At 42.0% G+C, this 12704-nt stretch overlaps 1 protein-coding gene across 3 annotated transcripts in view; it reads left to right on the top strand.

The window, feature by feature from the left end:
- The first annotated feature begins 2266 nt into the window (after positions 1 to 2266).
- Positions 2267 to 12704, top strand: part of dgkb (diacylglycerol kinase, beta) — a 59585-nt gene continuing 49147 nt past the window's right edge. Inside the window, exons 1-5 of one of the 3 annotated variants that reach the window (XM_046399711.1) lie at positions 2267 to 2572; positions 4804 to 4943; positions 10591 to 10667; positions 11398 to 11418; positions 12240 to 12387. In XM_046399711.1, the coding sequence (XP_046255667.1) occupies positions 4874 to 4943; positions 10591 to 10667; positions 11398 to 11418; positions 12240 to 12387 (316 nt within the window). In that variant the 5' untranslated portion in view covers positions 2267 to 2572; positions 4804 to 4873. Of the gene's footprint in view, positions 2573 to 4435; positions 4957 to 10590; positions 10668 to 11397; positions 11419 to 12239; positions 12388 to 12704 lie in introns of those variants that run through there. The other 2 variants (XM_046399712.1, XM_046399713.1) reach the window with 2 other exon arrangements.

Genomic DNA, 12704 nt, shown 5'->3' with positions numbered 1-12704 from the left:
GAATGGTTGAATCCTTGAGACGACTCGTGCACAGATGGACAGCAAAACTTCTTTTAAATCACTTCTAAAGTCTTATTTTTAGCAAAAGGTTTTATTATAAGTATTTAAGTATTATTTATCTAACATTTTATTAATTTACAATTTGTATTCTTTATAGGGCTGCACTTTTATATTTTATCCTGCTGTTTCATTTACCGATTTAGTCGTTTCTTTTCCTTGTGATTTATTCCTGTTTAATTCATACATTTGTTTACATCTGTTTTACAGCGCTGTGAAACATTGGTTTTGATACGTGCTAATCAAATAAACAATATCATTATTATAAAACAGACCATCTGATTTTGAGACTGTTTTAGATGCCTAAAACAACTGGATGTTTGCGTTGTGTCATTACATTATTATGTTTTCCAAACCCAAAGAAATCTGTAATTTTGTGCAGGGTAACATTTCAGTTCACCTGTTCACCTGTTTGCCTGTTCACCTGTTCGCCTGTTCACCTGTTCACCTGTTTGCCTGTTCACCTGTTCGCCTGTTCACCTGTTTGCCTGTTCACCTGTGCGCCTGTTCACCTGTTCGCCTGTTCACCTGTTTGCCTGTTCACCTGTTCGCCTGTTCACCTGTTCACCTGTTTGCCTGAGTCAGAGTGAGGAAGTGAGTGAACGTGACTAAACGTAATGTGAATAAAATTTTAAAACACTACCTCTCTGAGTCACAGCAGGTAGATTTTTATCAGCAATGCCGGTTGTTTAACAATGAAGACAACAACTCCCATGATGCCGCACTTCATCAAATTACGTCTTCTCTCTTTTTCCACTGTTTTGACTGAGAGACCACAATCGGCAGAAATAACATCCTGTGTTTATCGCTCGTTCTACCGTTAAAACCACTACAACATGTTCACGATCAACATTTTCAATCTTTGTTCATTAAAAAACGTTTTCGGATTATGTGGGTTAAAAAAAATGTATTTCAGGTGGTTTTATGTCACCGCTGTTATGTGCATGGATTAATGTTGTGTACGTCTGCGGTTTGGAGGTGTTATTAATATTCATTGTCCATTGATTTCTTCCCTGCTTTATTGATCTGTTTAATGTTAATGTGAGCTGTGCTGCTTCACCTTTAACAAACGCTGACTTGAGCTGAATTTTCTAAAATGCCTGATGGGGGATTCTCGTTTTTCTCCTTGTGTGACGGTTCTGTGCTGAAATGGAAAAGATTTCGTGCATCTCATGTGTTGATGCTGTGGCTCCAACCCCTGACTTCATTACTATTGATTAGCCATCTAAGAATCCAGGCTCACTTCGACATGTGAGCTCATCATGCGTCTCTCTGGGTGAGAGTGTCGACTAAATGCCTAAAATGTCAATGACTGTTTGGAATATTGATGATGGGTGAACACATTTTGACTCAAGCAGCGGTACCTTCACTTCTAAACATAATTAGAATGAAGAAGAAGAAGTAGATTCAAGGTAATTATAGAAGAGAAAATGTTTTCTTTTATTCTTTGACATCCTTAAGGCCACATTGTAGTGGCCTTTTCTTTTACAGGTGGAATAAGATAATAGTTGATCCTCTTCGTAATATTTTGGTTTGTTTTCGCTGTATTTATTCATTGTTCTGTCTTCATTGGGTATAAGGTATGCCAAGGACATGTGGGATGTTGTGTCTTTGTGTTCCCAGGAAACCAGATGGGGAACATGAACTAAAAAGTACACCACCTTCCTCCTCCACCTCCTGTCTGCCCGCATCATCTTCATCCCTTCTCGCTCTCTTTGTCCCCGTTTCTCATCTTTCCTTCTCTCTTCTCCCCACCATCTCCTCCCTCACTGTTTTCATCTTTCTCTTTTTTCCCGCCTTCTCTCAGCCCTCTGGAGAGGATATCCCACAGGTTGCTGCACTTACCGCCTGTCGTGTTGAATGCTAATGCGGCCGGCTGATTCGTGCCACAGTGACCGGAGTAGAGATGGCTTAAAAGGAGGAGGAGGAGGAGGAGGAGGAGGGGGAGGAGGGGGAGGAGGGATGGGGCGGATGACAAAGAGAGAGCAAAAGCAGGAGAGCAGAGGACCTCAGGGCTTTTTGAGGGGGGGTGAGGAGGGGAAGGTGAGGACCTGAGCGGCTGAGCGGGAAGGGATGGAGGGATGTGACGTGAGCGAGCGGGAGTCTGGAAACTGATGATTGCAGGCAGAGCAGTGTTTTGCTCTCCCCTCCTCCTCTCTCTCTCTCTCTCTCCCTCTCTCTCCCTCTCTCACCGCTCCACATCCCCAGCGATGCTGCTCTGACCAGACTCTGCTGGAGGAAAACAAGCACCATTCACATACTTGTGTGTGCCACACTGACATGCAGTGCAGAGGGCTGCTGCTGCTGCTGCTGCTCCTTCATCCTCTGCCTTCCATCCACAGATTCACTCTCTCTCACTCCATCTAATTACAAACAGCCACCCTTGCCGTGCAGTTGACAGAAGACCCGGAGGAGGATATGGCAGGAATGTGACTGAGGAGCCCCATCTGGAAACATCTGCCTGGAGGACTCCTCCCTCAGCCCGTCTTCGTGATTGAGTCGAGCTCTGCAGCAGGTGAGCGGCATGTTGATATCGCATCTCATTCATGTGTCGCAGTGCTCGCTAAGCGCTTCTGTGTGCGTTGTGGCATCGGTGGTGTCTTCAGCTTGGATCCTCGGTCAGTTTGATGCAGCACATGGATCCAGGCTGAATGTCGTCGCTGCACCACTGGAGGACAACAGGAACTGATCTGATCACATTTGTGGAAATGGATTGTGATTGTTGAAGAGATGCCAGCCGAGTGTTCTGAGAAGATGCACTGCAGTTAGGCAACAGCAGAAAGAGAGCGAGGATGGTTGCAGTGCAGAGCACAGCGGGGATATGCTGCACACATCAGCCTGGTATTACAGATGCTATCACTGTGGTGGAATTAGACTCACTGGTGATAAACACTAAGATTCTCTGTCAGCTCATCGCCTTGCTGTCGGTGTGAAACATTAAATAAGATGTTGCAGAGCGTTTTCTAGTTTCAGCTCCAGCGGCAGATCAAAGTTTATGCGAGGGAGGCTGATTCCCACGCACCCCAGCGTATTAACACACAAACAGCGGTGGCTGCACACAGCGTTTGGCTGCTGCTCTCCGCTTTTTCTGTGTCACAGTAATGATGCTTTGTTAATAAATTCAGTGGCTTGCGTCTTGGCGTTTGCCTTTTCACGCAGGGGCTCTACAAGATGGGACTGCACGCACATGTATTCACACATGGATGAACACACACGCACACTTGGATGAACACAGGAACACACAGACACACGAGGAGCATAAAACAAAATGAGACACATGCACACACACACACCTCACTGAAAAGCACATCAGTGTGTATTATTTACACACATGCACCCGACGATCCTGCACATGAATGCACACGTCCACTTGTTGATCCAGAGGTTTCAGTTCCTGGTAATTGGGGCAAATGCTTCACTGGCGATGTAGCACACACACACACACACACACACACACACACACAGAGATGCCTGAGTGACACCTACACAAACATACAGTTACATACACACTCATTCTGCACAAACAAGAGGGAGAGCAAACAGCCATGACGCTGTGCTGATCGGTTTGGCTCTGACGGCGACGTATGTCAGACATGTTTGTGTTGAACTGATGAATCAAGTTGGCAGCACAAAATTTCAGTTTGACACTTTTCATCCGCCTTGTGACATAATGGACCTTCCTCCTGCGCCACAGTCACATTATACAAACATGCAAAACCTGAAATGAGTTTAAATTTTTCACACACTTTGACACTAACAGCTTCCAATGTAACACTAGATACTGGACTCAGTTCAGAAGTGCCTGCCTACAGAGGCTGATTTAGCTCAAACTCGAACATCATAGCAGCCGGTCAGGCTGATGCGAGGTCGTTTGAAAAGCAGCACCAACGCAGCTTTGGATGCTTTTAATGCCCAAATTAGGCTCTTTTCACACACGACCCTCACACTTCCCTTCCACTTGTTGCAAACATTTCGCACTGCTTCACTCAAAGCCAAGCAGGCTTTCATTTCTATTGTTATTGTTTTCAGAGATTCACCGCGAAGCTGCCACACTTCTATTATCCTGTTTCTGCTTTTTTCTTACCTATAACAAATATCTCTATGATCTTGATATTCCACTTGTTATAGCAGCAGTTGGTAATCAAAAGCTAAAGGGATGGTGGTTAGGATTTCCATTGTTCCAGACACCTCAGCGACCTTTCTAATGTGACTTTATGCTGTTTAGAGGCTGACGCAACTCCTGCGTTTTCTGGGCCGAGGGTTTAATTCTCGCAACCTGTGGCTGTTTTCGTGAAAAAATCAGAAATTTTAATGTTAACTTTTCTGTTAAAATTAAATATCAAGTCCCCGTAACAACACTGAAAAACATGGCGATTAAAAGACAAGGGGGACATTTTCGACAGTCGGCTTCGAGAGGACAGTTGCAGAAACAGGAACAAGCAGAAAAACAGGAAATATGACACATCCAAAATATCAGTGTTATGGGAGCTGAAACACAATGCTGTTGTGATACATCTGCATGTATTGATATGTCTAACAGTATTTCCTACCTTTTACAAAGCAGAAACAATCATTCGGGTTTGGCTTCTGGCTGCAAACAGGCGTCTCCAGCTCTGTGTCCACTTCGGCCACGTGTTCGCTGCGGTTAAGCTGCTCTGCCATTTTGGCTGCCATTAGGCGCAAAGAGACGAACGCAGCTGTTAATGGGGCAGGTGATGTGATGTCTGATCTGCTGTTGTTTACCAGAGTGTGACGCCCCGCTGTGTGCTGCTGCTCGGGGGATGCTCGGCGGACACGGAGACCACGTCTGAACACAATGAACAGCCAAGACAAATGGGTCACGCTGACCCCAGCTGAATTTGCCCTCCTACAAGAATACACTCAATGTGAGTAGAAGAGGTAATGTGTGTGTGTGTGTGTGTGTGTGTGTGTGTGTGTGTGCTTCTGTGTTTCTGGAGGTGTCTCTCTGTGTATGTGTGTGTGTTTTTCAAGATGAATCATTTTCCAGGTGACACACGGGATGAAAATCTCAGTCCCCAGGTGCGGTGAGCATAATTTAACTTTTAATTTGATTTTTAAATCTTCAACCTGGCATTGCAGAATAAAATAGAAAAGCTTAACTGGACTAGGAATTTGTTCTTTTACCTCTAATAAAATATGACAAATGGCAGGTTAGATTATCGAGATGAAGCAAATGCAGTTTGTGTTTTCATTGGTCACAAAAAAAAAAAACAAAAATGAAATGGCTGGATTAATAAATAATAAGCTATGATTTTTCTGTTAGATGGTGAGTTCAGGGGTCTCACTGCCTGAGGAAAGAAGCTGCTCTGTGGTTCGGTCATCTGGCAGTGAATACTTCTGTATGGTTTGTCAGATGGCAGCAGCTTCTTCTGGTTATCTACTGGATAACAACGTTGTTAAAGCTAGACGGATCATTTTTAATGGATCAAATAATTAAGCGTATTGTGAAACGGGTTGTTTGAACTGGAAAAACCCACAGAAAATCTGCACTTCCTGTCAGCTTTATGGAGAGTTTTATCATCTTCCAGCTCATTGTTTTCGTTTTGAGGCCGGTTTAATGTTTTGCTTCCCTAATGTGAAATGACACCTTATAAAGTTCAGTGTAGTTGCTAATTCTCACGTTCCTTAAACTAATCTGTCCTCAGGTGAACATCCTCTGTTCTGAAACATTGCTCTACTTTCTCATTTCCTTGCTTCCTTACTGATACTGCTAAAGCTCCTGTATGTTAATTTGAAATATGAAATCTGTTTTACTCTTGCGTGACATTTTTGTGAATGAAACTTGCCCGAAAATAAAGCGAAACAGACAAACATTCATCAAACTGAACCAAGCAATTCTGACTTTGAAACTAAAAATTTCCATCTTTGTTTTTTATAGTTAATTGCATTCACAAGAGGGAGTTTGCTCCTGTTTTCATTGCTGCTTACTGTCTCTTTTGGTTACTGTCATCGTTTTAAAAAGACTGCGTTTCATAAAGCACTTGTTTTGTTTCTTGCTGTGAGTTAGATGGGAAAATATTTCAACTCTGTGCATTCAGCACTGATATACTGCAGTTTCATGACGTGTTCAGTATAGCAAAGACAGCAGCCAGGAGGAAACTGTGAGCTTAAAGTACCAAAGCAGTAGTATTTTAGTAAATATAAATTTAAAAAATGTTTGATGAGTGACACATTGATTAGCAATAGCTGACATAGAAGTTGCATCTTTATCATGAGTTTAGAGATACTGGTTGGAGTATTTTTCTTCTCTCGGTGAAGGTTTAGTAGTTCCACAGAATAAGCTGAAAGTAAATCAAATCAGCCTTCTAGTGTAACTCCTGGTAAGAAAGCAAAACAAAGGATCTCCTCATCACCCTGTATTGTCCTTGCAGTCTCCCTCAGTTCCCAGAAAGTTGTGAGTGTTTGTACTTGAGGCAAATTTCATCAGTTCGGCCTTTGGAAAGTTGGCATGACTCTGTTTTCTGTCATGTCTTCAGTAATCCTCAAATATTCAAGCCTCTGCACACAAAGACAAATCCTCTCTGATAGCATCAAACCACAGAGTTAACAATAACAAGAGTGTTGTTCTGTCCACTGTAAGCTGCAGTATGATTCAAGCCACTGCGGTCACTCTCAAACAAGCCTTCTTAATGATAAAATTCTGATGCTGTAATTGCTGACTGCATCTTCGTCGTGCTGATGTAGGAAGCTCAATCTGCTCAAGCATTTAATCTGTGTGGTGCCGTTTTAGCTCTGAATGATTCATTTGCAACCAAACAAATGGCTCCCCTGCTCACCAGACTGTGCTCTGGATGCCTGGAGTTTATGTTACGCTCCAAGATGTTGACACATTTCATCATTTGAAATGGTACCAGGGATGGAAAATATGACGATACCTGGCAGGCTATAACTGCAGGATGTTGTGCACCACCCACGCATAGTTTTGGACAGACTTTGAAAGCCACAGTAAATCGTTTGTAGGAAGACAAACAATGGAACTAAATACAGACAAGAAAAAGACTCGTTAGGTGTCCAACTCCTAAGTGCTTTCTGTATCAACTGTCCTTGTAAAATATATTTTCTGAGCTATTTTCAGCGTCAAACATAACATGTTTGAAGCATTTCGACCTTTGCCGCTTTTATTTGCTATTCAGAGCAGAGAGCATGAGTCTTAATAATTAATGCTTTTCACCTAGGATCTCTTGCACCAGTGCTTGGTAATGACATTTCTTCCTTTAATTGCTCTGTGCCTGGTGACAACATTGTTTCTTACTCTGAGGAAGTCCCCTGCTCTCCTCAGGATGCTGCACTCAACAGCCAGTCGTGTTCTGCTTCGTGTTTTTCCCTGTTTTGCAAATATTTGCTTTATGGGAGGCTGCGGGAGTTTGTTGAATTAAACAAGAAAATGTTTTCAGAGACACAAGGCTCAACAGTGTAGCTTGAAATGAAAATTGCGCGGGAATAAAAGGCAGAGAGCGGGATGAAAAACCACAAAGCAGTGAGAGGGAGAGCTAAAGACTGAGTGTGTGTCTGCGTGCAGGCGTGTGTGCACGCCACACAGATTTGGATAATCATGTTCCAACGAGCTCCGGGCGACTCTTTGTGCGCCGTGCAGCTACAGGTTATAAAATATCCCATTCTCTGAGCCGCAACAATGGACACCGCATCGCCTCACCTTCCCTCGTCGCCTCTCCCTTCATCTCGCCTCCTTCCCTATCTCTCCCTTTCTTCTCATTAAAGCGAGCTGTGCACACTTTCATAACATCTTAATAGCTGTGCGCCCAGTCAGGCTCGTAAGATCTGACTCAACAACAATTAGAATTTGTCTTTATGTGATATAATTACTCATGCAGCAGAGTGCTGCCTCACAAAGGGAAAATTCTTTTACTTTTGAAGGTAAAGAAGATTTTCAGTGTGTTTATGACTCTTTTAAAAAAACATGAAATGAGTCTTGTCCTCTGATTAACATGTGCAACACAATGCTTAAATCATTACCCAGCTGAGAAAATACATTATAATTCAACAGTGTCTGCTAAACGTGACAAGCAACCAGCGGATACATAATCACTCACCTCTGTAATGGTTTTTTGTGCTAATAAAGATGGTCAGTAATGATGAGACGCACTCAGTCCAACATGAGGCATTTATTTCCAGTCACTGTTTGCAAAATGTGTTCAGAGGAAATCAAAGATCCAAAGCCATTAGTGCAGGAGGAGGCAAAATGTTAGAGCCGACAAAAAGCTGTTAAGAGGAGCTCAACTGCACACTGAAACAAATGCAGAATATCAGCCATTATTTAACAGGGTAATCATATTTTCTGTGCTATTTATTCTACCGCATCTGCAGTGTGTAAACATACTAGCTGGAACAGTTTATGTGTACTAGTTAATGGATTTAGTGATGGAAAAATCTGTGTAAAGTCTGATATTTTTGGGCATATTTGACTTGAAATCTTATGAAAAGCACAAAAAAAATGTAAAACTGACTGAGAGGGCATGTACTCTGATATATTGTATAATTTCAGTCATTTTAGCTGTAGCTATCCTTTATTACCAGCAACCCCCAACACTCCTGCTGACTATCAATCAGTGACATGCTGTGCAGTTTCATGAACAGCAACTACCTCAGGGTCTGTGGCTTGTCTGTTCAGATGGTGGCAGTTTTAGCTTTCCAAATGTTTCTCTGGTGCAGAACTGCTCAAGAAACAGCGATACTTTCATCAACATCCAGTTGTGCCAATTAAATCTGTGAAAAGGTAACAGACAAGGTAGCTAATATGAAACATTAACTTAAACAGGCATCTCCTTGTGATTTGTGACAAGCTGGCTCATTCATGGAGAGGAGGCAGGCTACCAATGCTTGTGAGAAAATGGTCCTTCTAATTAACTTCTATAACATTAGAACCTGGTATCTGTGGCGCAGCAAATTGATTTAGCGGTTGGGGTTGTAAATGCTGTGGAGCATGCAGTAATTATCACAGCAAATCTCTGCTATATCGAGTTATTTTTGTCTGTAACGAAGTGCTAAAATAACACTCTGTTTTCAAATGTGGTGATACTATGTCAGCCTGTTCCAAATGCTATTCATCTCCTAGATTTATTTTACAGTAATCTTGTCTTTTCTTTCTTGTCTCAAGAAAACAGTAGCGTTAGTGGACAAAATATTAATGAATATTGGACTTATATCTGCCAGCTGAACAGAATACATATCCCAATGAACGCTAATGTTTTGTTATCTAGTTAAAATTCAGTCTGTCAGTGCAAAGTCAATGCAGTTATCTTTGCTAGCTAGCTGGTCCAAATTGAAATTAGCTTCGTTGTTACAGTGGGGCTAGCTTCAAAATCGTCATTTTTTTAAAAGTCTTTAGAGAAGTAGTTAAACATTTTGCATAATGGCATTTACATTTACCTGCAGAGCTGTAGTCCGAGCTAACTGAGGTTAGCGTAAAGACTGAGGGAAAACTGCCAACACCCATAAAGGTGACTGTATTAACACATCCATGTAATCTGTTCGTAAACGAAGCTCTTTGGTTGGTCTGTTGTTTTTTGCCTAATAGTTTATCCTCATGGCTTGGGGTTGCCCTACTGTAAATATAGTCAGCGGTTTTGGTCGGTTTACAAGCATGTTGCCACCAAACTTGGCAACGTCACTAAGACTGAAATATTCTGGGAACTTGTGTCACTTCTCCTGACTGTGGTTTACCCAGAAATAAATCCAACATTTAACTCCTCCCAAAACCACAAAGTGTTGTGTTTACATTTCTTTTTGTGTACATGTTAAACTACGAGATGCAGCGTGTTAATTGGTGAGTTTTAGAGTTGGTCTGTTGTTTTTCCCACGTAGGACAGGGCCAGGCTAGCTGCTCCCACAGGCCTTCAGTGGTTAAACTCGACTCTCTGTTCTCTATGTCCAAGTCTGTGTTTGATGCACACATGTGAGCTTCATGTCAGTCTTATCACCTCATACAGGCAAATACGCATATTAAACTGTTTGGCTCATGGTGATTTGATTTGCCAATGGTGTTTGCCACAGGTGCTCCCACTAGCTGACATGTGCCGCCAGCAGCTAGTTTAACTCTTAAGATTATTTTATTTTCAAGCCTCTAAAAGCAGCGACGTGGCCTTGGTAGCGACTTTCACAGCTCTGACTCACTAATGCGGGTGCGTCTCCCTGCAGACATCATGATGCTGCGTCCACGCCAAAAATATGATCCAAACAGAGCTCGTTGCCTTATTTTGAACACTTCTACAGCCCTTCGAGGTGCTGACAAAGTCCAGAATATTCATACCCACAAATTAAACTGTGCCTTGGATGACCATGTCCAGACTTGTTTCCAAGAACAAAATTAGTTTGTGGTAACAACATGCATTTTGTTATGGACTGCTGTTTAATCTCAAGGCGTCATAAATCACACTTATGTACTGTGACTTAAAGTTTGTGATAGGAAGCAAAATTTTGAATACATGAACAGATGATTGCAGCACATAAACAGAAAACAAATGCAATACCTTGTCCTCGATGTTTTTTGCTCAGACTCAACCAAGAAGCTGAAGGATGTGCTGCAGGAGTTCCATGGAGATGGAGTGCTGGCTAAATACAACCCGGAGGAGGTATGTCCAGTTTAGTGTAGTGTGTAACAGAAAGTTTATAGTCTGTTGAATCCACCTGCTCTCAGAGCTCCCACACAAACACGTCTGTGCACATTTACAAAAAACTGAACAGTGACTATGAATCTAATGTGCTCGATGGCTGTCTGCCTTTTCTTTTTATTGGAAAATGTAAATTTCACATCATAAACAAGTTTGGTCTTAAATGCAGAACAATTACTCTGCAGACTTTTCACAGATTTCAAGCCTTGCTTTCTTCACACTTTTCTCTAAGAATATTTTGACACGGGGATGAGCCGCGAGCTTTTAGCATGAGACGTAATTGAAAGAAAATGTAGCAGCTGAAACATTCATGCAGTTATATCACCATGATGACAAGGTTGGAGTTTTGTGTTTAGCTTTGACACTTGTGTGGTAGTGTTAATGGGTTTTGGAGAATAATTATTTTTTCATTACCTGTAATTGTCTTCACTACACTAACTCACGGGTACATGTAGACATGCAAATGCACTTAAAGTTATGTTTTTAGAAAAAGGCAAGAATTCACAATAAATGCAGGATCTCAGTTCACATCAGTTTGGATTAATAATCGTGGCAGTTAATAAACAGAGCGAGACACTCAACAGCAGGTCTCTGTGGTGATGCTTCACGTATGCAATGTGAACATTTACGGGATGATACATCACTGATGATGTTGGTTTCTCTCTTTCTTTCTACAATGCTGCGGCTTTAGAAGCAAGAGATCCTCAGCCAGGTAATTTCTTCCTCCCTTCTCATTTATAGATGATGTGTTTTGCTGAGTGCTTACATAATTTCTCACATAAATAACTCAACTCTCTCAAGCAATAAAAGCAAAACAAAATTAAATTTCCAGAGGACACGCAGCCATTTCCAGGGAGACATTACTCACCTCAAGTGTCTTCCTTGAACTGGTAATAACTGAGTTTATAAGCAAAATGTAAGCGAGTGTTAACATGTTTCAGTTTATCCAACCAATCAGCCATCCAAACAAACAGAAGGATGGAAGAAGCTAGAAGCCAGAATAAAATGCTGGCACAATATGTTTCTGCAAACCACAGATCACCACACATCATGTCAACACAGTATATGTCATCTCTATCTTACCTATCTATATAAACCGTCTTATCCGTAAAGTGATGAGACCACTTCAACCAACCAACGCACCAGGTCATATTGTAGTATCTCACAGTCGTCGTTGTGGCAACAAAAGTGGATATTTTGAATCATTTTCCAACCGTGTTTGTGGTGACTAAAGCAGGTATTTTAAGGCAACACCTGATCTTTCCTACAACTAGCCAGGAGTTTTTTTTGTGTCTAAACCTAACCGGACCTTGAGCACGTGTTAAATCGAAACCGCTCTGAAATAGATCTTCACCGCCCACAGCCCAAACAACACTCAGCATCTTTGTGCAGAAATCTATAACTTAGATTCAACAGCGATCACAGATTTTCCCCAAACACACCAACAGGCTCTCTTTTTATTGTAAACTCATCTGTGTTTCCTTGAAGCCTTTCATGACAAACATTGTGCTCCCTTTCTGATGTGGTTTCTAGGAGATTGACTTTGAGGGCTTCAAGGTCTTTATGCAGACGTTCCTGGAGAGCGAACTCCCTGAGGAGTTCTGTCAACACCTCTTCATGTCGTTTAGCAACAAGGGACCCAAACCCAGTCCCTCATCTTCTGACAAACCCAGAGCCTCTGGTAAGTGTAATAAGGAAATCTTTACCCTAACAAACCCTCAAGACATAAACACATCCTATTGGTGTCGCTGATATGAAGAAAACTGCCGCAGCTTTCGTTGGTAAACGGCAGGTAATTCATCACTTGCTCCTGCACAGCATTTCAGCAGATTTTAAGATGAGATGCTTGACTTACTTTGCTGTATCCTGAAACATTAAGAGCTTCACTTTTTGTTATGTAAAAGCAGAACCATTTTGTTTCAGATTATAACAGATTTTCTGCCAAGTCCAGCACACAATGTAAATTGTAGTGTAGAGCTGCCAATTGTCTTGGCAATG

The sequence above is a fragment of the Scatophagus argus genome, chromosome 9 (assembly GCF_020382885.2).
Source record: "Scatophagus argus isolate fScaArg1 chromosome 9, fScaArg1.pri, whole genome shotgun sequence".
Taxonomy (NCBI): Eukaryota; Metazoa; Chordata; class Actinopteri; family Scatophagidae; genus Scatophagus; species Scatophagus argus.
The sequence above is the reverse complement of the archived record's forward strand: the minus strand, read 5'-3'. Positions and strand labels throughout refer to the sequence as shown.